Raw genomic sequence first — 24,583 nt, forward strand, 5'->3', positions numbered from 1 at the left:
CTACAGGGAGGAGGTGAGGGCCCTCGGAGTGTGGTGTCAGGAAAATAACCTCACACTCAACGTCAACAAAACTAAGGAGATGATTGTGGACTTCAGGAAACAGCAGAGGAACACCCCCTATCCAGATCGATGGAACAGTAGTGGAGAGTGTAGCAAGTTTTAAGTTCCTCGGCATACACATCACAGACAAACTGAATTGGTCCACTCACACTGACAGCGTCGTGAAGAAGGCGCAGCAGCGCCTCTTCAACCTCAGGAGGCTGAAGAAATTCGGCTTGTCACCAAAAGCACTCACAAACTTCTACAGATGCACAATCGAGAGCATTCTGGCGGGCTGTATCACCGCCTGGTACGGCAACTGCTCCGCCCTCAACCGTAAGGCTCTCCAGAGGGTAGTGAGGTCTGCACAACGCATCACCGGGGCAAACTACCTGCCCTCCAGGACACCTACACCACCCGATGTTACAGGAAGGCCATAAAGATCATCAAGGACATCAACCACCCGAACCACTGCCTGTTCACCCCGCTATCATCCAGAAGGCGAGGTCAGTACAGGTGCATCAAAGCTGGGACCGAGAGACTGAAAAACAGCTTCTATCTCAAGGCCATCAGACTGTTAAACAGCCACCACTAACATTGAGTGGCTGCTGCCAACACACTGTCATTGACACTGACCCAACTCCAGCCACTTTAATAATGGGAATTGATGGGAAATGTTGTAAATATATCACTAGCCACTTTAAACAATGCTACCTTATATAATGTTACTTACCCTACATTATTCATCTCATATGCATACGTATATACTGTACTCTATATCATCGACTGCATCCTTATGTAATACATGTATCACTAGCCACTTTAACTATGCCACTTTGTTTACTTTGTCTACATTCTCATCTCATATGTATATACTGTACTCGATACCATCTACTGTATGCTGCTCTGTACCATCACTCATTCATATATCCTTATGTACATAGTCTTTATCCCCTTACACTGTGTATAAGACAGTAGTTTTGGAATTGTTAGTTAGATTACTTGTTGGTTATCACTGCATTGTCGGAACTAGAAGCACAAGCATTTCGCTACACTCGCATTAACATCTGGTAACCATGTGTATGTGACAAATAAAATTTGATTTGATGTCCCTGATCAACACCCAGGTATTAATACTCCTCTATGTCCCTGAACAACACCCAGGTATTAATACTCCTCTATGTCCCTGATCAACACCCAGGTATTAATACTCCTCTACTACCTCTATGTCCCTGATCAACACCCAGGTATTAATACTCCTCTACTACCTCTATGTCCCTGATCAACACCCAGGTATTAATACTCCTCTACTACCTCTATGTCCCTGAACAACACCCAGGTATTAATACTCCTCTATGTCCCTGATCAACACCCAGGTATTAATACTCCTCTACTACCTCTATGTCCCTGATCAACACCCAGGCATTAATACTCCTCTAGTACCTCTATGTCCCTGATCAACACCCAGGTATTAATACTCCTCTACTACCTCTATGTCCCTGATCAACACCCAGGTATTAATACTCCTCTACTACCTCTATGTCCCTGAACAACACCCAGGTATTAATACTCCTCTATGTCCCTGATTAACACCCAGGTATTAATACTCCTCTACTACCTCTATGTCCCTGATCAACACCCAGGTATTAATACTCCTCTACTACCTCTATGTCCCTGATCAACACCCAGGTATTAATACTCCTCTACTACCTCTATGTCCCTGAACAACACCCAGGCATTAATACTCCTCTACTACCTCTATGTCCCTGATCAACACCCAGGTATTAATACTCCTCTACTACCTCTATGTCCCTGAACAACACCCAGTTATTAATACTCCTCTACTACCTCTATGTCCCTGAACAACACCCAGGTATTAATACTCCTCTACTACCTCTATGTCCGTGATCAACACCCAGGTATTAATACTCCTCTACTACCTCTATGTCCCTGAACAACACCCAGTTATTAATACTCCTCTACTACCTCTATGTCCCTGAACAACACCCAGGTATTAATACTCCTCTAGTACCTCTATGTCCCTGAACAACAACCAGGTATTAATACTCCTCTAGTACCTCTGTCCCTGAACAACACCCAGGTATTAATACTCCTCTACTACCTCTATGTCCGTGATCACACCCAGGCATTAATACTCCTCTACTACCTCTATGTCCCTGAACAACACCCAGGTATTAATACTCCTCTACTACCTCTATGTCCCTGAACAACACCCAGGCATTAATACTCCTCTAGTACCTCTATGTCCCTTATCAACACCCAGGTATTAATACTCCTCTACTACCTCTATGTCCCTGATCAACACCCAGGTATTAATACTCCTCTACTACCTCTATGTCCCTGAACAACAACCAGGCATTAATACTGCTCTACTACCTCTATGTCCCTGATCACACCCAGGTATTAATACTCCTCTACTACCTCTATGTCCCTGAACAACACCCATGTATTAATACTCCTCTACTACCTCTATGTCCCTGAACAACACCCAGGTATTAATACTCCTCTAGTACCTCTATGTCCCTGAACAACAACCAGGTATTAATACTCCTCTAGTACCTCTGTCCCTGAACAACACCCAGGCATTAATATTCCTCTACTACCTCTATGTCCCTGAACAACACCCAGGTATTAATACTCCTCTAGTACCTCTATGTCCGTGATCACACCCAGGCATTAATACTCCTCTACTACCTCTATGTCCCTGAACAACACCCAGGTATTAATACTCCTCTACTACCTCTATGTCCCTGATCAACACCCAGGTATTAATACTCCTCTACTACCTCTATGTCCCTGAACAACAACCAGGCATTAATACTGCTCTACTACCTCTATGTCCCTGATCACACCCAGGTGTTAATACTCCTCTACTACCTATATGTCCCTGATCAACACCCAGGTATTAATACTTCTCTACTACCTCTATGTCCCTGAACAACACCCAGGTATTAATACTCCTCTACTACCTCTATGTCCCTGATCAACACCCAGGTATTAATACTCTACTACCTCTATGTCCCTGAACAACACCCAGGTATTAATACTCCTCTACGTCCCTGAACAACACCCAGGCATTAATACTCCTCTACTACCTCTATGTCCCTGATCACACCCAGGTATTAATACTCCTCTAGTACCTCTATGTCCCTGATCAACACCCAGGCATTAATACTCCTCTAGTACCTCTATGTCCCTGAACAACACCCAGGTATTAATACTCCTCTAGTACCTCTATGTCCCTGATCAACACCCAGGTATTAATACTCCTCTACTACCTATATGTCCCTGAACAACACCCAGGTATTAATACTCCTCTATGTCCCTGATCAACACCCAGGCATTAATGCTCCACCACTACCTCTATATCCCTGAACAACACCCAGGCATTAATGCTCCACCACTACCTCTTTGTCGTGTCTAGATGTGAACAGACTATTCCCTTTAAAGGCTCTATAGGATACAGATGTAAACAATGGAACTAATGCATCACATCCAAATATCACTTGATTATCTGTAGTGCTGGAGGAAAGACACGCAGATGAAACACACAGAGAAAACACACAGAGACAGAGTTTGAGAGTGTGTTCATTCAGACTGACATACTCTACATTTTAAACAGACATTCTAAATATTAAATTCATGGTTTTAAAATAATTTAGTTAATGTGGCATAAAAAAAACACATAGAAGTCAAATGTCGGAGCAGTGTGTGTGCTGAACTTTAGGTCAATGTGATTTGAAATCTCTTTCCACCTGGGGTACAGTGATAAGGCTTCTTGTCTGCATGTTCTCTCATGGTCTTTCCCTAACTGGGTAAATATCTTTCCACACTGGGAGCAGTGAGAACATTTGATCAGGTTTGGATTCTTTCATGTTCTCTCAGTCACCTTAACCAGGTAAATATCTTTCCACACAAAGAGCATTGATGAGGCTTCTCTCCAGAATTTAGTTTGTTATGTATTTTCATGCTCCCAACCAGGATAAATCTCTTTCCACATTGAAAGCATTGCTAAGGCTTCTCTCCTGTGTGTGTCCTCTCATGTCTTTTCAGATTCCCTAACTCTGAAAAACTCTTTCTGCACAGAGAGCAGTGGAAAGGCCTCTCTCCTGTGTGTGTCCTCTCATGTCTTTTCAGATGTCTTACCTGGGTAAAAACACTTTCACACTGGGAGCAGTGGTAGGGCTTCTCTCCGGTGTGCAGTCCCCTGTGTTTTTCCAGGCTACCTAACTCTGTAAAACTCTTTCCACAATGGAAGCATTGATGAGGCTTATCTCCTGTGTGTGTCCTCTCGTGTCTTTTCAGGTCACCTAACCAGGTAAAACTCTTTCCACATTGAGAACATTGGTAAATCTTCTCTCCGGTGTGTATTCTTTCATGCTCCTTTAGGTTCCATAACCACCTAAAACTCTTTCCACACTGGGTGCAGTGGCAAGCCTTCTCCCCTGTGTGCATTCTCTTATGCGTTTTCAGGTTCCATAACCGGGTAAAATTCTTTCCACACTGGGAGCAGTAGAACGGTTTCTCTCCTGTGTGAATTTTTTTGTGCTCATTCAGGCTCCCTAAACGGGTAAAATTCTTCCCACACTGTGAGCAGTGGAAAGGTTTCTCTCCTGTGTGTGTTCTCTCATGTTCTTTCTTGTGTTCTAAACGGGTGAAATTCTTTCCACATTGGGAGCATTGAAAAGGTTTCTCTTCTGTGTGTGTTCTCTCATGTTCTTTCTGGTGTTCTAATCGAGTAAAAGTCTTCCCACACTGGGAGCAGCGATGAGGCTTATCTCCTATGTGTGTTTTTTCATGTCTTTTCAGGTGCCCTAATCGTTTAAAACTCTGTTCGCACAGGGAGCAATGGTAAGGCTTCTCCTCTGTGTGCAATTTATTATGTTCTTTCAGGTTCACTAACTGGCTAAATCGCTTTCCACAGTGGGAGCAGTGATGAGGCTTCTCTCCTGTGTGTGTTTTTTCATGTCGTTTCAGGCTGTCTAACCGGGTGAAACTATTTCCACACAGAGAGCAGTGGAGTCGCCTTGCTGGTTTGGACGTCTCTGGCTCTGGTTCCTCTGAGTCGGGTCTCTCTCCTGCCAAAGACAGATTATTTAGTTTAACAGTGAGATCAGGGTCTGTTCAATAGAAATGAAACAGAAGCAAGTGGTGTGAAACAGGGAGGGTTTTTGTCTTCTGTTTGCAACACCTTTTGCTACAGTGTGGACTAATGAATATGACCCCGAATGAAACTTCCACATGATAAGAGGCAGATTCCACCCCAAGATAATATTTTTGTTATCTCATATTCTCTTTCTGAGACAATCCGGATGAAAGTGGCCATTTTAGGCCCTTTTCAGACCTCTACATGCCTCCTGTCAGACCCCATGACCTCTGTACCCTACATGATACAGACATCATCTAGTCATTACACTGTCAGACCCCATGACCTCTGAACCCTACATGATACAGACATCATCTAGTCGTTATTTAGTCATAATTTGTTCCTAAAAAGACGTATTTGGGTGTTTTTGGAGCCGTTGTCCATGTTAGTTCAGAACCCCCCTACTGCACAACAAGGAGGAGGAAATGAATGGATGGTAGAGGAGGGCATTTGAAATTATTTCCCTATAGGACTAATATCCAGATTTTTTTCACATGGAGCCTCACTTTAAAGCTGCAGTGTGAAGAAGCTAGCGAGGCTAAATGAGGCTATTTTGCTGCCTTACCTGTCCATGTCTACAACAACTCCATTCAGATTAAACAGCAGCCTACTGGTTGGTAATTGTAGCCAACCCTTTAATTGGCTGACAAGAAGAAGCTACACGTATGAAAAGTGTGTCGGCTACATATATTTTACAGAGTCATGTGTCGGCTGTATATTTTACAGGGTCATGAAACTGTCGTGGTCTATCCTTATATCCTTGCATGGAGAAATGTCACAGAGGATTTAAGGTTATTTCATGTAAAGAATATTCAACTAACTGTGTCCATCCCTAATCAATTAATCAATGGTTGGGGTAATTAAACAATGGTTGGGGTAATTAATCAATGTAAGGTTATTTCATGTAAAGAATATTAAAATAACTGTGTCCATCCCTAATCAACCAATCAATGGTTGGGGTAATTAATCAATGGTTGGGGTAATTAATCAAAGGTTGGGGTAATTAATCAATGGTTGGGGTAATTAATCAAAGGTTGGGGTAATTAATCAATGGTTGGGGTAATTAATCAATGGTTGGGGTAATTAATCAATGGTTGGGGTAATTAATCAATGTAAGGTTATTTCATGTAAAGAATATTAAAATAACTGTGTCCATCCCTAATCAACCAATCAATGGTTGGGGTAATTAATCAATGGTTGGGGTAATTAATCAATGGTTGGGGTAATTAATCAATGGCTGGGGTAATTCATCAATGGCTGGGGTAATTAATCAATGGTTGGGGTAATTAATCAATGGTTGGGGTAATTAATCAATGGTTGGGGTAATTAATCAAGAACAAGTGTCTGGACCCTTCTATAACATGGCATTTACATCAAAAATATACATTTTGTTGTATATTTAAAAAAATGTAAAAGGCACATTTCTCCTTTAATATGGATGTGACCATTTGAAAGCACAATCTCTGGGACACCAATCACACAGTTTAATTAAACGCTGAACACTGTTCTCTCGTACTGAACGCACCCCTGAATAACATATTCAAGTGTAAAACGTCAGTAGAATGACTCTTATTAAAAATCATACATTAGTTGAACAACTGCAGAGTTGGTGCTCCTGTTTTTAAGATAGTACTCACTAGTGTTAATCAGATCTCCAGTCTCCTCTTCGTCTTTCACTCCAAAAGGACCTTTCCTCTTCTTTCACTATGAAATCCTCATCTTCTTCTTTCAATGTGACAGCCTCCTCTTCCTCTCTAAAAGGTTCTTCTTTCACTATAACAGCCTCCCCTTCCTCTCTAAAAGGTTCTTATTTCACTATAACAGCCTCCTCTTCCTCTCTAAAAGGTTGTTCTTTCACTATAACAGCCTCCTCTTCCTCTCTAAAAGGTTCTTATTTCACTATAACAGCCTCCTCTTCCTCCCTTTTTTCATTATGAATGATTCTTTCTCCTCCTCTACCACTGTGACAGCCTCTGTGATTCTGTGATATTGTGGCATCGGGATCAGAATGATCCGATCAGATTATTTTCTGGAGGGAAAAAAAAGCAGTAGAACCTCTGCTGTCCTTTCTTATGGATCAGCTCTGTGTATCCCCCCCCCCCACCCCACTGTAGCTAGTAGTCAGGTGTTAATACTCCTCCACCACGTGCAGATGAAACACACAGAGAGACAGAGTTTGAGAGAGTATTCATTCAAACTGAAGGTTTATTCTACATATAAAACAGACACAATATTCAATTCATGTGTATAAAAAAAAAAGTTTCTATGTTTTATTACATTCTGTATTATTGAGTTAATGTGGCATATATAAAAAACTAATTTAATATATAGAATACAAATGTCAGAGCAGTGTGTGTGCTCTTGTGAACTTCAGGTCCATGTGATTTGATATCGCTCTACACCCTGGGAGCAGCGGTAAGGCTTTTTGTCTGTGTGTTCCCTCATGGTCTTTCCCTAACTGGGTAAATCTCTCTCCACCTGGGGTACAGTGGTAAGGCTTTCTTGTCTGCGTGTTCCTTCATGCCCGGGTGAATCTCTTTCCACAGTGGGAGCATTGCTAAGGCTTCTCTCCTGTGTGTGTCTTCTTATGTCTTTTCAGATCACCTAACCAGGTAAAACTCTTTCCACATTGAGAACATTTGTATATCTTCTCTCCAGTGTGTATTCTTTCATGCTCCTTTAGGTTCCACAACCGGGCAAAATTCTTTCCACACTGGGAGCAGTGGAAAGGTTTCTCTCCGGTGTGAATTTTCTTATGTTCATTCAGGCTTGCTAACCAGGTAAAATTCTTTCCACACAGGGAACAGTGGAAAGGTTTCTCTCCTGTGTGAATTCTCTTATGCTCATTCAGGCTCCCTAACCGGGTAAAATTATTTCCGCACTGGGAGCAGTGGAAAGGTTTCTCTCCTGTGTGTGTTCTCTCATGTTTTTTCTGGTGTTCTAATCGGGTAAAACTCTTCCCACAATGGGAGCAGTGATGAGGCTTATCTCCTATGTGTGTTCTCTCGTGTCTTTTCAGATTCATTAACTGGCTAAAACTCTTTCCACATAGGGAGCAGTGGTGTGGTCTTGCTGGTTTGGACGTCTCTGGCTCTGGTTCCTCTGTGTCTGGCCTCTCTCCTGTCAAAAACAGATGATTTAGTATAACAAAGAGATCAGGGTCATGTTCAATAGAAATTAAACTGAAGCAAACGGACCGAAACTGGGGGGGACAAAATGGGGAGGGTTGGTGTCTTCTGTTGCAAAACCTTCTGCAACTGTGTGGACTAACGAATATGACCCTGAATGAAACTTCCACACCAGCTAAATACATGATTTACCAATCATTTCTATTGGGCATTAACCTCATAGTCCGACCCAACCCGGATCCGGTATCGTGACTACAGCCTCAAGCTCATTACCATAACGCAACGTTAACAACACTGTCATCAGAGTGTTGATGGCTAGCTTAGCATTTAGCGTAGCATTTAGCACGCAACATATTCACAAAAACCAGCAAAGGAATCAAATAAAATAATTTACCTTTGAAGAACTTCAGATGTTTCAATGAGGAGACTCTCAGTTACATAGCAGATGTCCAGATTTTCCTGAAAGATTTTTTGTGTAGGACAAATCGCTCCGTTTTGTAACTACACATTTGGCTACCGAAACTAACCGAAAATTCAGTTACCAAAACGTCAAACTGTTTTCCGAATTAACTCCATAATATCGACCGAAACATGGCCAACGTTGTTTGAATCAATCCTCAAGGTGTTTTGTCAAATATCTCTTCATTGATATGCCGTTCGTGGAAGCATGGTTTTTCTCAAAAGCCCCATGGAAAAATACCAGCAGCCGAGTTTTGCGCACCAATTTCAACGCAGGACACCGTGCCGACACTTGGCAAATGTAGTCTCTTATGGTCAATCTTCCAATGATATGCCTGCAAATACGTCACAATGCTCCAGACCCCTTGGGGAAACGATAGAAAGGGTAGGCTCATTCCTGTCGCATTCACAGCCATATAAGGAGATAATGCAAAACGTAGCCTCAGAAATCCTGTTCATTTCCTGGGTGCAGAAACATCTTGGTTTTGCCTGAAGCTTTTGTTCTAGGGCACTCACAGTGAAAATCTTTGCAGTTCTGGAAACGTCAGAGTGTTTTCTTTCCAAAGCTATCAATTCCATGCATAGTCGAGCATCTTTTCGTGACAAAATATTGCGCTTAACGGGCACGTCTTTTTATCCAAAAATGAAATACTGCCCCTAGAGTCTTAAGAGGTTAAATAATAACCACCGTCTTTTTCTAGGCAATAGTATAAGATTGAGATAAGATAAGATCATTTTACCTATATTATTTAATAAAGTACAATTATGATTTATTTTTTAAACATTTGTCTAGGATGATGGGAGGTCCTCCATCTTCACCCTGGTGTGTTATTCCTCTTCCCATGTGCATCCTTTCAGTGTGTTTCATTGGTCTGTAATCTGGTCTGTAATCTGGTCTGTAATCTGGTCTGTTGCATGTGCATCCTAAGTGTGTTTCATTGGTCTGTAATCTGGTCTGTTGCATGTGCATCCTTTAAGTGTGTTTCATTGGTCTGTAATCTGGTCTGTAATCTGGTCTGTTGCATGTGCATCCTTTCAGTGTGTTTCATTGGTCTGTAATCTGGTCTGTAATGGACATCCTTTCAGTGTGTTTCATTGGTCTGTAATCTGGTCTGTTGCTTGGACATCCTTTCAGTGTGTTTCATTGGTCTGTAATCTGGTCTGTTGCATGGACAGGTTTTGTTGACTTTTGGTTAATATGTGATGTTCAAGCTATTTACAAAAGGGTCCAGTTTCAGGCAAATTGACACTTGTTTTTTTCCATGTCGTGGATGTTGTTGGTGATGTTGGTCCAGTCCAGGAGGTATTCGAGGTGGTGGATGTTGTTGGTCCAGTCCAGGAGGTATTGGAGGTGATGGATGTTGTTGGTCCAGTCCAGGAGGTATTGGAGGTGATGGATGTTGTTGGTCCAGTCCAGGAGGTATTGGTTGTTGTTGGTGATGTTGGTCCAGTCCAGGAGGTATTGGTTGTTGTTGGTCCAGTCCAGGAGGTATTGGTTGTTGTTGGTCCAGTCCAGGAGGTATTGGGGGTGATGGATGTTGTTGGTCCAGTCCAGGAGGTATTGGAGGTGATGGATGTTGTTGGTCCAGTCCAGGAGGTATTGGAGGTGATGGATGTTGTTGGTCCAGTCCAGGAGGTATTGGAGGTGATGGATGTTGTTGGTCCAGTCCAGGAGGTATTGGAGGTGATGAATGTTGTTGGTTCAGTCCAGGAGGTATTGGTTGTTGTTGGTGTTGTTGGTCCAGTCCAGGAGGTATTGGTTGTTGTTGGTGTTGTTGGTCCAGTCCAGGAGGTATTGGGGGTGATGGATGTTGTTGGTCCAGTCCAGGAGGTATTGGGGGTGATGGATGTTGTTGGTCCAGTCCAGGAGGTATTGGAGGTGATGGATGTTGTTGGTCCAGTCCAGGAGGTATTGGAGGTGATGGATGTTGTTGGTCCAGTCCAGGAGGTATTGGAGGTGATGGATGTTGTTGGTCCAGTCCAGGAGGTATTGGAGGTGATGGATGATGTTGGTCCAGTCCAGGAGGTATTAGAGGTGATGGATGTTGTTGGTCCAGTCCAGGAGGTATTGGTTGTTGTTGGTGTTGTTGGTCCAGTCCAGGAGGTATTGGTTGTTGTTGGTGTTGTTGGTCCAGTCCAGGAGGTATTGGGGGTGATGGATGATGTTGGTCCAGTCCAGGAGGTATTGGAGGTGATGGATGTTGTTGGTCCAGTCCAGGAGGTGATGAATGTTTGTGTTGTTGGTCCAGTCCAGGAGGTATTGGAGGTGATGGATGTTGTTGGTCCAGTCCAGGAGGTATTGGAGGTGATGGATGTTGTTGGTCCAGTCCAGGAGGTGATGAATGTTGTTGGTGTTGTTGGTCCAGTCCAGGAGGTATTGGGGGTGATGGATGTTGTTGGTCCAGTCCAGGAGGTATTGGGGGTGATGGATGTTGTTGGTCCAGTCCAGGAGGTATTGGAGGTGATGGATGTTGTTGGTGATGTCGGTCCAGTCCAGGAGGTATTGGAGGGGATGGATGTTGTTGGTCCAGTCCAGGAGGTATTGGAGGTGATGGATGTTGTTGGTGATGTTGGTCCAGTCCAGGAGGTATTGGAGGGGATGGATGTTGTTGGTCCAGTCCAGGAGGTATTGGAGGTGATGGATGTTGTTGGTCCAGTCCAGGAGGTATTGGTTGTTGTTGGTGATGTTTGTCCAGTCCAGGAGGTATTGGAGGTGATGGATGTTGTTGGTCCAGTCCAGGAGGTATTGGAGAAAGATGTTGTTGGTGATGTTGGTCCAGTCCAGGAGGTATTGGAGGTGATGGATGTTGTTGGTCCAGTCCAGGAGGTATTGGATGTTGTTGGTCCAGACCAGGAGGTATTGGAGGTGATGGATGATGTTGGTCCAGTCCAGGATGTATTGGAGGTGATAGATGTTGTTGGTCCAGTCCAGGAGGTATTGGAGGTGATGTATGTTGTTGGTGATGTTGGTCCAGTTCAGGAGGTATTGGAGGTGACAGATGTTGTTGGTCCAGTCCAGGAGGTATTGGAGGTGATGGATGTTGTTGGTGATGTCGGTCCAGTCCAGGAGGTATTGGAGGTGATGGATGTTGTTGGTCCAGTCCAGGAGGTATTGGAGGTGATGGATGTTGTTGGTGATGTTGGTCCAGTCCAGGAGGTATTGGAGGGGATGGATGTTGTTGGTCCAGTCCAGGAGGTTTGGAGGTGATAGATGTTGTTGGTGATGTTGGTCCAGTCCAGGAGGTATTGGAGGTGATGGATGTTGTTGGTCCAGTCCAGGAGGTATTGGATGTTGTTGGTCCAGACCAGGAGGTATTGGAGGTGATGGATGATGTTGGTCCAGTCCAGGAGGTATTGGAGGTGATGGATGTTGTTGGTCCAGTCCAGGAGGTATTGGATGTTGTTGGTCCAGACCAGGAGGTAATGGAGGTGATGGATGTTGTTGGTCCAGTCCAGGAGGTATTGGAGGTGATGGATGTTGTTGGTGTTGTTGGTCCAGTCCAGGAGGTATTGGAGGTGATGGATGTTGTTGGTGTTGTTGGTCCAGTCCAGGAGGTATTGGAGGTGATGGATGTTGTTGGTCCAGTCCAGGAGGTATTGGAGGTGATGGATGTTGTTGGTTCAGTCCAGGAGGTATTGGAGGTGATGGATGTTGTTGGTTCAGTCCAGGAGGTATTGGTTGTTGTTGGTCCAGTCCAGGAGGTATTGGTTGTTGTTGGTGTTGTTGGTCCAGTCCAGGAGGTATTGGAGGTGATGGATGTTGTTGGTGTTGTTGGTCCAGTCCAGGAGGTATTGGAGGTGATGGATGTTGTTGGTGTTGTTGGTCCAGTCCAGGAGGTATTGGAGGTGATGGATGTTGTTTGTGATGTTGGTCCAGTCCAGGAGGTAATGGAGGTGATGGATGTTGTTGGTCCAGTCCAGGAGGTATTGGAGGTGATGGATGTTGTTGGTGTTGTTGGTCCAGTCCAGGAGGTATTGGAGGTGATGGATGTTGTTGGTGTTGTTGGTCCAGTCCAGGAGGTATTGGAGGGGATGGATGTTGTTGGTCCAGTCCAGGAGGTTTGGAGGTGATGGATGTTGTTGGTGATGTTGGTCCAGTCCAGGAGGTATTGGAGGGGATGGATGTTGTTGGTCCAGTCCAGGAGGTATTGGAGGTGATAGATGTTGTTGGTCCAGTCCAGGAGGTATTGGAGGTGATGGATGTTGTTGGTCCAGTCCAGGAGGTATTGGGGGTGATGGATGTTGTTGGTCCAGTCCAGGAGGTATTGGAGGTGATGGATGTTGTTGGTCCAGTCCAGGAGGTATTGGAGGTGATGGATGTTGTTGGTCCAGTCCAGGAGGTATTGGAGGTGATGGATGTTGTTGGTCCAGTCCAGGAGGTATTGGAGGTGATGGATGTTGTTGGTCCAGTCCAGGAGGTATTGGGGGTGATGGATGTTGTTGGTCCAGTCCAGGAGGTATTGGAGGGGATGGATGTTGTTGGTCCAGACCAGGAGGTATTGGGGGTGATGGATGTTGTTGGTCCAGTCCAGGAGGTATTGGAGGTGATGGATGTTGTTGGTCCAGACCAGGAGGTATTGGGGGTGATGGATGTTGTTGGTCCAGTCCAGGAGGTATTGGGGGTGATGGATGTTGTTGGTCCAGTCCAGGAGGTATTGGGGGTGATGGATGTTGTTGGTCCAGTCCAGGAGGTATTGGAGGTGATGGATGTTGTTGGTGATGTCGGTCCAGTCCAGGAGGTATTGGAGGGGATGGATGTTGTTGGTCCAGTCCAGGAGGTATTGGAGGGGATGGATGTTGTTGGTCCAGTCCAGGAGGTATTGGAGGTGATAGTTGTTGGTCCAGTCCAGGAGGTATTGGTTGTTGTTGGTGATGTTGGTCCAGTCCAGGAGGTGTTGGAGGTGATGGATGTTGTTGGTCCAGTCCAGGAGGTATTGGGGGTGATGGATGTTGTTGGTCCAGTCCAGGAGGTATTGGAGGTGATGGATGTTGTTGGTCCAGTCCAGGAGGTATTGGAGGTGATGGATGTTGTTGGTTCAGTCCAGGAGGTATTGGTTGTCGTTGGTCCAGTCCAGGAGGTATTGGTTGTTGTTGGTGTTGTTGGTCCAGTCCAGGAGGTATTGGGGGTGATGGATGTTGTTGGTCCAGTCCAGGAGGTATTGGGGGTGATGGATGTTGTTGGTCCAGTCCAGGAGGTATTGGAGGTGATGGATGTTGTTGGTCCAGTCCAGGAGGTATTGGAGGTGATGGATGTTGTTGGTCCAGTCCAGGAGGTATTGGGGGTGATGAATGTTGTTGGTGTCGTTGGTCCAGTCCAGGAGGTATTGGAGGTGATGGATGTTGTTGGTCCAGTCCAGGAGGTATTGGAGGTGATGGATGATGTTGGTCCAGTCCAGGAGGTTTGGAGGTGATGGATGTTGTTGGTGATGTTGGTCCAGTCCAGGAGGTATTGGAGGGGATGGATGTTGTTGGTCCAGTCCAGGAGGTATTGGAGGTGATAGATGTTGTTGGTCCAGTCCAGGAGGTATTGGAGGTGATGGATGTTGTTGGTCCAGTCCAGGAGGTATTGGAGGTGATGGATGTTGTTGGTCCAGTCCAGGAGGTATTGGAGGTGATGGATGTTGTTGGTCCAGTCCAGGAGGTATTGGAGGTGATGGATGTTGTTGGTCCAGTCCAGGAGGTATTGGAGGTGATGGATGTTGTTGGTCCAGTCCAGGAGGTATTGGGGGTGATGGATGTTGTTGGTCCAGTCCAGGAGGTATTGGAGGTGATGGATGTTGTTGGTCCAGACCAGGAGGTATTGGGGGTGATGGATGTTGTTGGTCCAGTCCAGGAGGTATTGGAGGTGATGGATGTTGTTGGTCCAGACCAGGAGGTATTGGGGGTGATGGATGTTGTTGGTCCAGTCCAGGAGGTATTGGGGGTGATGGATGTTGTTGGTCCAGTCCAGGAGGTATTGGGGGTGATGGATGTTGTTGGTCCAGTCCAGGAGGTATTGGAGGTGATGGATGTTGTTGGTGATGTCGGTCCAGTCCAGGAGGTATTGGAGGGGATGGATGTTGTTGGTCCAGTCCAGGAGGTATTGGAGGGGATGGATGTTGTTGGTCCAGTCCAGGAGGTATTGGAGGTGATAGTTGTTGGTCCAGTCCAGGAGGTATTGGTTGTTGTTGGTGATGTTGGTCCAGTCCAGGAGGTGTTGGAGGTGATGGATGTTGTTGGTCCAGTCCAGGAGGTATTGGGGGTGATGGATGTTGTTGGTCCAGTCCAGGAGGTATTGGAGGTGATGGATGTTGTTGGTCCAGTCCAGGAGGTATTGGAGGTGATGGATGTTGTTGGTTCAGTCCAGGAGGTATTGGTTGTCGTTGGTCCAGTCCAGGAGGTATTGGTTGTTGTTGGTGTTGTTGGTCCAGTCCAGGAGGTATTGGGGGTGATGGATGTTGTTGGTCCAGTCCAGGAGGTATTGGGGGTGATGGATGTTGTTGGTCCAGTCCAGGAGGTATTGGAGGTGATGGATGTTGTTGGTCCAGTCCAGGAGGTATTGGAGGTGATGGATGTTGTTGGTCCAGTCCAGGAGGTATTGGGGGTGATGAATGTTGTTGGTGTCGTTGGTCCAGTCCAGGAGGTATTGGAGGTGATGGATGTTGTTGGTCCAGTCCAGGAGGTATTGGAGGTGATGGATGATGTTGGTCCAGTCCAGGAGGTATTGGAGGTGATGGATGTTGTTGGTGATGTTGGTCCAGTCCAGGAGGTAATGTATGTTGTTGGTGATGTTGGTCCAGTTCAGGAGGTATTGGAGGTGATGGATGATGTTGGTCCAGTCCAGGAGGTATTGGAGGTGATGGATGATGTTGGTCCAGTCCAGGAGGTGATGGATGTTGTTGGTGATGTCGGTCCAGTCCAGGAGGTATTGGAGGGGATGGATGTTGTTGGTCCAGTCCAGGAGGTATTGGAGGTGATGGATGTTGTTGGTGATGTTGGTCCAGTCCAGGAGGTATTGGAGGGGATGGATGTTGTTGGTCCAGTCCAGGAGGTATTGGAGGTGATAGATGTTGTTGGTGTTGTTGGTCCAGTCCAGGAGGTATTGGTTGTTGTTGGTGATGTTTGTCCAGTCCAGGAGGTATTGGAGGTGATGGATGTTGTTGGTCCAGTCCAGGAGGTGTTGGTTGTTGTTGGTGATGTTGGTCCAGTCCAGGAGGTATTGGAGGTGATGGATGTTGTTGGTCCAGTCCAGGAGGTATTGGAGGTGATGGATGTTGTTGGTCCAGTCCAGGAGGTATTGGAGGTGATGGATGTTGTTGGTCCAGTCCAGGAGGTATTGGAGAAAGATGTTGTTGGTGATGTTGGTCCAGTCCAGGAGGTATTGGAGGTGATGGATGTTGTTGGTCCAGTCCAGGAGGTATTGGATGTTGTTGGTTCAGTCCAGGAGGTATTGGAGGTGATGGATGTTGTTGGTTCAGTCCAGGAGGTATTGGAGGTGATGGATGATGTTGGTCCAGTCCAGGAGGTATTGGAGGTGATAGATGTTGTTGGTCCAGTCCAGGAGGTATTGGAGGTGATGTATGTTGTTGGTGATGTTGGTCCAGTTCAGGAGGTATTGGAGGTGATGGATGTTGTTGGTCCAGTCCAGGAGGTATTGGAGGTGATGGATGATGTTGGTCCAGTCCAGGAGGTATTGGAGGTGATGGATGTTGTTGGTCCAGTCCAGGAGGTTATCAATGTTGTTTGTGTTGTTGGTCCAGACCAGGAGGTATTGGGGGTGATGGATGTTGTTGGTCCAGTCCAGGAGGTGTTGGGGGTGATGGATGTTGTTGGTCCAGTCCAGGAGGTATTGGAGGTGATGGATGTTGTTGGTGATGTCGGTCCAGTCCAGGAGGTATTGGAGGTGATGGATGTTGTTGGTGTTGTTGGTCCAGTCCAGGAGGTATTGGAGGTGATGGATGTTGTTGGTGTTGTTGGTCCAGTCCAGGAGGTATTGGAGGTGATGGATGTTGTTGGTGATGTTGGTCCAGTCCAGGAGGTATTGGAGGTGATGGATGTTGTTGGTGATGTTGGTCCAGTCCAGGAGGTATTGGAGGGGATGGATGTTGTTGGTCCAGTCCAGGAGGTATTGGTTGTTGTTGGTGATGTTGGTCCAGTCCAGGAGGTAATGGAGGTGATGGATGTTGTTGGTCCAGTCCAGGAGGTATTGGAGGTGATGGATGTTGTTGGTGTTGTTGGTCCAGTCCAGGAGGTATTGGAGGTGATGGATGTTGTTGGTGATGTTGGTCCAGTCCAGGAGGTATTGGAGGGGATGGATGTTGTTGGTCCAGTCCAGGAGGTATTGGTTGTTGTTGGTGATGTTGGTCCAGTCCAGGAGGTAATGGAGGTGATGGATGTTGTTGGTCCAGTCCAGGAGGTATTGGAGGTGATGGATGTTGTTGGTGTTGTTGGTCCAGTCCAGGAGGTATTGGAGGTGATGGATGTTGTTGGTGTTGTTGGTCCAGTCCAGGAGGTATTGGAGGTGATGGATGTTGTTGGTGTTGTTGGTCCAGTCCAGGAGGTATTGGAGGTGATGGATGTTGTTGGTGATGTTGGTCCAGTCCAGGAGGTATTGGAAGGGATGGATGTTGTTGGTCCAGTCCAGGAGGTATTGGAGGTGATGGATGTTGTTGGTGATGTTGGTCCAGTCCAGGAGGTATTGGAGGGGATGGATGTTGTTGGTCCAGTCCAGGAGGTATTGGTTGTTGTTGGTGATGTTGGTCCAGTCCAGGAGGTAATGGAGGTGATGGATGTTGTTGGTCCAGTCCAGTAGGTATTGGAGGTGATGGATGTTGTTGGTGTTGTTGGTCCAGTCCAGGAGGTATTGGAGGTGATGGATGTTGTTGGTGATGTTGGTCCAGTCCAGGAGGTATTGGAGGGGATGGATGTTGTTGGTCCAGTCCAGGAGGTATTGGTTGTTGTTGGTGATGTTGGTCCAGTCCAGGAGGTAATGGAGGTGATGGATGTTGTTGGTCCAGTCCAGGAGGTATTGGAGGTGATGGATGTTGTTGGTGTTGTTGGTCCAGTCCAGGAGGTATTGGAGGTGATGGATGTTGTTGGTGTTGTTGGTCCAGTCCAGGAGGTATTGGAGGTGATGGATGTTGTTGGTGTTGTTGGTCCAGTCCAGGAGGTATTGGAGGTGATGGATGTTGTTGGTGATGTTGGTCCAGTCCAGGAGGTATTGGAAGGGATGGATGTTGTTGGTCCAGTCCAGGAGGTATTGGAGGTGATGGATGTTGTTGGTGATGTTGGTCCAGTCCAGGAGGTATTGGAGGGGATGGATGTTGTTGGTCCAGTCCAGGAGGTATTGGTTGTTGTTGGTGATGTTGGTCCAGTCCAGGAGGTAATGGAGGTGATGGATGTTGTTGGTCCAGTCCAGGAGGTATTGGAGGTGATGGATGTTGTTGGTGTTGTTGGTCCAGTCCAGGAGGTATTGGAGGTGATAGATGTTGTTGGTCCAGTCCAGGAGGTATTGGAGGTGAGGGATGTTGTTGGTCCAGTCCAGGAGGTATTGGTTGTTGTTGGTGATGTTGGTCCAGTCCAGGAGGTATTGGAGGTGATGGATGTTGTTGGTTCAGTCCAGGAGGTATTGGAGGTGATGGATGTTGTTGGTCCAGTCCAGGAGGTATTGGAGGTGATGTATGTTGTTGGTCCAGTCCAGGAGGTATTGGAGGGGATCGTCAGTGTCTCGTTATTGTTTTCATTCTTGAGGCTAGAACGATATTACACAGCAGTTTGTCTGTGTTGAGTGTTTCTGGAGTAATTCCAGGATAAATTGTGTTATTTAGGATGTCCACTTTTTCAAAAAATGTTTTTGAGTTCTGAGTTGATGGCTGCCCAAGAAGGTCGATTTTGGGGGGCATGTCCAGATACAGTCAGTGACTGGTTGGCTTCTGATTGGCCAGATACAGTCAGTGACTGGTTGGCTTCTGATTGGCCAGATACAGTCAGTGACTGGTTGGCTTCTGATTGGCCAGAGTTTCTCCAGCAGTTAATAAAAAATATGGAATATACTTTAGTTGTTGGTTGTAAAAAAAGGGTACAATGTTTCTGGCAGAATTAGATATACTATACTACATATTATTATTATTATTATTATTATCCAGGATGTTGAGGTGGTGGTGGTGTGGATACTTCATATTATTATTATTATCCAGGATGTTGAGGTTGTGGTGGTGTGGATACTACATATTATTATTATTATCCAGGATGTTGAGGTTGTGGTGGTGTGGATACTACATATTATTATTATTATTAACCAGGATGTTGAGGTTGTGGTGGTGTGGATACTACATATTATTATTATTATTATTATTATTATTCAGGATGTTGAGGTTGTGGTGGTGTGGATACTACATATTATTATTATTATTATTATTATTATCCAGGATGTTGAGGTTGTGGTGGTGTGGATACTACATATTATTATTATTATTATTATTATTATCCAGGATGTTGAGGTTGTGGTGGTGTGGATACTACATATTATTATTATTATCCAGGATGTTGAGGTTGTGGTGGTGTGGATACTACATATTATTATTATACAGGATGTTGAGGTTGTGGTGGTGTGGATACTACATATTATTATTATTATCCAGGATGATGAGGTTGTGGTGGTGTGGATACTACATATTATTATTATTATCCAGGATGTTGAGGTTGTGGTGGTGTGGATACTACATATTATTATTATTATCCAGGATGATGAGGTTGTGGTGGTGTGGATACTACATATTATTATTATACAGGATGTTGAGGTTGTGGTGGTGTGGATACTACATATTATTATTATTATCCAGGATGTTGAGGTTGTGGTGGTGTGGATACTACATATTATTATTATTATTAACCAGGATGTTGAGGTTGTGGTGGTGTGGATACTACATATTATTATTATTATCCAGGATGTTGAGGTTGTGGTGGTGTGGATACTACATATTATTATTATACAGGATGTTGAGGTTGTGGTGGTGTGGATACTACATATTATTATTATTATCCAGGATGATGAGGTTGTGGTGGTGTGGATACTACATATTATTATTATTATTATACAGGTTGTGGTGGTGTGGATACTACATATTATTATTATTATTATACAGGATGTTGAGGTTGTGGTGGTGTGGATACTACATATTATTATTATTATCCAGGATGTTGAGGTTGTGGTGGTGTGGATACTACATATTATTATTATACAGGATGTTGAGGTTGTGGTGGTGTGGATACTACATATTATTATTATTATCCAGGATGATGAGGTTGTGGTGGTGTGGATACTACATATTATTATTATTATTATACAGGTTGTGGTGGTGTGGATACTACATATTATTATTATTATTATACAGGATGTTGAGGTTGTGGTGGTGTGGATACTACATATTATTATTATTATCCAGGATGTTGAGGTTGTGGTGGTGTGGATACTACATATTATTATTATTATCCAGGATGTTGAGGTTGTGGTGGTGTGGATACTACATATTATTATTATTATCCAGGATGTTGAGGTTGTGGTGGTGTGGATACTACATATTATTATTATTATTATTATTATCCAGGATGTTGAGGTTCTGGTGGTGTGGATACTACATATTATTATTATTATCCAGGATGTTGAGGTTGTGTGGATACTATATATTATTATTATCATCCAGGATGTTGAGGTTGTGTGGATACTACATATTATTATTATCCAGGATGTTGAGGTTGTGGTGGTGTGGATACTACATATTATTATTATTATCCAGGATGTTGAGGTTGTGGTGGTGTGGATACTACATATTATTATTATTATCCAGGATGTTGAGGTTGTGGTGGTGTGGATACTACATATTATTATTATTATTATTATTATCCAGGATGTTGAGGTTCTGGTGGTGTGGATACTACATATTATTATTATTATCCAGGATGTTGAGGTTGTGTGGATACTATATATTATTATTATCATCCAGGATGTTGAGGTTGTGTGGATACTACATATTATTATTATCCAGGATGTTGAGGTTGTGGTGGTGTGGATACTACATATTATTATTATTATCCAGGATGTTGAGGTTGTGGTGGTGTGGATACTACATATTATTATTATTATCCAGGATGTTGAGGTTGTGGTGGTGTGGATACTACATATTATTATTATCCAGGATGTTGAGGTTGTGGTGGTGTGGATACTACATATTATTATTATTATCCAGGATGTTGAGGTTGTGGTGGTGTGGATACTACATATTATTATTATTATCCAGGATGTTGAGGTTGTGGTGGTGTGGATACTACATATTATTATTATCCAGGATGTTGAGGTTGTGGTGGTGTGGATACTACATATTATTATTATTATCTAGGATGTTGAGGTTGTGGTGGTGTGGATACTACATATTATTATTATTATCTAGGATGTTGAGGTTCTGGTGGTGTGGATACTACATATTATTATTATCCAGGATGTTGAGGTTGTGGTGGTGTGGATACTACATATTATTATTATTATCATTATCCAGGATGTTGAGGTGGTGTGGATACTACATATTATTATTATTATCCAGGATGTTGAGGTTGTGGTGGTGTGGATACTACATATTATTATTATTATCCAGGATGTTGAGGTCGGGGCCACAGCTGCCTATGTGCCAGGGAGCTAGGGTCAGTCTGTTATATCTGGTGTAATTCTCCTGTCTTGTCTTTTGTCCTGCGTCAATTTAAGTATGCTCCCTCAAATTCTCTCTCTCTCTCCCTCCCCTCACGGAGAACCTGAGCCCTGGTACCATGCCTCAGGACTACATGGCCTGATGACTCCTGGCTGTCCCCAGTCCACCTGGTCGTGATGCTGCTCCAGTTTCAACTATTCTGCCTGTGGCTAACCCTGACCTGTACACTGGACGTGCCACCTTGTCCCGGACCAGCTGTTTTCGAATCTCTCGCTCTACCGCACCTGCTGTCTCGACCTCTGAATGCTCAGCTATGAAAAGCAAACTGACATTTACTCCTGAGGTACTGAACTGTTGCACCCTCGACAACTACTGTGATTATTATTTGACCCTGATGGTCATCTATGAACATCTTGAAGAACAACCTGGCCTTAAAATGGCCGTGTACTCTTATAATCACCACCCGCCAGAAGAGAACTGGCCACCCCTTAGAGCCTGATTCCTCTCTAGATTCATCTCTAGATTTCTGCCGTTCTATGGAGTTTTTCCCGAACCAACATGCTTCTACATCTCCATTGCTTGGTGTTTGGGGTTTTATGCTGGGTTTCGGTTCAGCACTTTGTATTTATTATGGTGCCCATTAGCTGCCAAGGTTGCAACTACTCTTCCTGGGGTCCAGCAAAATTAAGGCAGTTATTTTACATCTGCTGATGTAAAAAGGGCTTATAAATACATTTGATTGATTGATCTTCCTAGAGCTGGCTGCCTGGGCAAACTGAGCAATCGGGGGAGAAGGGCCTTAGTCAGGGACATGACCAAGAAGCCAATGCTCTTCTCTGTATCACGGAGGCGCTCCGCACTGCTAAAGCTAACTCTCTCTCCTCTGCTCTCATCCTTCTAGACCTATCGGCTGCCTTCGATACTGTGAACCATCAGATCCTCCTCTCCACCCTCTCCGAGTTGGGCATCTCCGGCGCGGCCCACGCTTGGATTGCGTCCTACCTGACAGGTCGCTCCTACCAGGTGGCGTGGCGAGAATCCGTCTCCTCACCACGTGCTCTCACCACTGGTGTCCCCCAGGGCTCTGTTCTAGGCCCTCTCCTATTCTCGCTATACACCAAGTCACTTGGCTCTGTCATAACCTCACATGGTCTCTCCTATCATTGCTATGCAGACGACACACAATTAATCTTCTCCTTTCCCCCTTCTGATGACCAGGTGGCGAATCGCATCTCTGCCTGTCTGGCAGACATATCAGTGTGGATGACGGATCACCACCTCCAGCTGAACCTCGGCAAGACGGAGCTGCTCTTCCTCCCGGGGAAGGACTGCCCGTTCCATGATCTCGCCATCACGGTTGACGACTCCACTGTGTCCTCCTCCCAGAGCGCTAAGAACCTTGGCGTGATCCTGGACAACACCCTGTCGTTCTTAACTAACATCAAGGCGGTGGCCCGTTCCTGTAGGTTCATGCTCTACAACATCCGCAGAGTACGACCCTGCCTCACACAGGAAGCGGCGCAGGTCCTAATCCAGGCACTTGTCATCTCCCGTCTGGATTACTGCAACTCGCTGTTGGCTGGGCTCCCTGCCTGTGCCATTAAACCCCTACAACTCATCCAGAACGCCGCAGCCCGTCTGGTGTTCAACCTTCCCAAGTTCTCTCACGTCACCCCGCTCCTCCGCTCTCTCCACTGGCTTCCAGTTGAAGCTCGCATCCGCTACAAGACCATGGTGCTTGCCTACGGAGCTGTGAGGGGAACGGCACCTCAGTACCTCCAGGCTCTGATCAGGCCCTACACCCAAACAAGGGCACTGCGTTCATCCACCTCTGGCCTGCTCGCCTCCCTACCACTGAGGAAGTACAGTTCCCGCTCAGCCCAGTCAAAACTGTTCGCTGCTCTGGCCCCCCAATGGTGGAACAAACTCCCTCACGACGCCAGGACAGCGGAGTCAATCACCACCTTCCGGAGACACCTGAAACCCCACCTCTTTAAGGAATACCTAGGATAGGATAAAGTAATCCTTCTCACCCCCCTTAAAAGATTTAGATGCACTATTGTAAAGTGGCTGCTCCACTGGATGTCATAAGGTGAATGCACCAATTTGTAAGTCGCTCTGGATAAGAGCGTCTGCTAAATGACTTAAATGTAAATGTAAATGTCACTGACAGAGATCCTCTGTGGAGATGGGAGAACCTTCCAGAAAGACAACCATCTCTGCAGCACTCCACCAATCAGGCCTTTATGGTAGAGTGGCCAGACGGATGCCACTCGTCAGTAAAAGGCACATGACAGTCCGCTTGGAGTTTGCCAAAAGGCACCTAAAGGACTCTCAGACCATGAGAAACAAGATTCTCTGGTCTGATGAAACCAAGGTTGAAATCTTTGGCCTGAATGCCAAGCATCATGTCTGGAGTAAACCTGGTACGATTCCTACAGTGAAGCATGGTGGCTCCATCCCTACGGTGAAGCATGGCGGCTCCATCCCTACGGTGAAGCATGGTGGCTCCATCCCTACGGTGAAGCATGGTGGTGGCAGCATCATGCTGTGGGGAAGTTTTTCAGTTGCAGGGACTGAGAGACTAGTCAGGATTGAGGGAAAGATGAACGGAGCAAAGTGCAGAGAGATCCTTGATGAAAACCTGCTCCAGACCGCTCAGGACCTCAGACTGGGGCGAAGGTACACCTTCCAACAGGACAACGACCCTAAGCACACAGCCAAGACAATGAAGGAGTGGCTTCAGGACAAGTCTTTGAATGTCCTTGAGTGGCCCTTCAAGAGCCCGGACTTGAACCTGATTGAACATCTCTGGAGAGACCTGAAAATAGCTGTGCAGCGACACTCCCCATCCACATTATGGGAAAATGTAGGTACAGCAGTTCATTTCACCTCTGTGACGCAGCAGAAACGTGTGGAGAAGTGACAATATGCACATGGTGAAGGAGGAGCCACGGAGAAGTATACGCCCACTAAAAAAACACTTAGCCCCGAGTGGAGGAGCCATGGAGAAGTATACGCCCAATAAAAAAACACTTAGCACCGAGTGGAGGAGGAGCCATGGAGAAGTATACGCCCACTAAAAAAAACACTTAGCACCGAGTGGAGGAGGA

The 24,583-nt window shown here is 45.4% G+C and overlaps 1 protein-coding gene across 2 annotated transcripts in view; it reads right to left on the minus strand.

The window, feature by feature from the left end:
- Positions 1-3,630: 3,630 nt before the first annotated feature.
- The window catches only part of LOC115118219 (zinc finger protein 436-like), a 28,140-nt gene continuing 7,187 nt past the window's right edge, over positions 3,631-24,583 (minus strand). The window contains exon 2 of one of the 2 annotated variants that reach the window (XM_065000852.1): positions 3,631-5,138. In XM_065000852.1, the coding sequence (XP_064856924.1) occupies positions 4,072-5,138 (1,067 nt within the window). In that variant the 3' untranslated portion in view covers positions 3,631-4,071. Of the gene's footprint in view, positions 5,139-7,393; positions 8,327-24,583 lie in introns of those variants that run through there. The other variant, XM_065000853.1, reaches the window with a different exon arrangement.

This window comes from Oncorhynchus nerka, linkage group LG15 (genome assembly GCF_034236695.1).
Source record: "Oncorhynchus nerka isolate Pitt River linkage group LG15, Oner_Uvic_2.0, whole genome shotgun sequence".
Classification (NCBI taxonomy): domain Eukaryota; kingdom Metazoa; phylum Chordata; class Actinopteri; order Salmoniformes; family Salmonidae; genus Oncorhynchus; species Oncorhynchus nerka.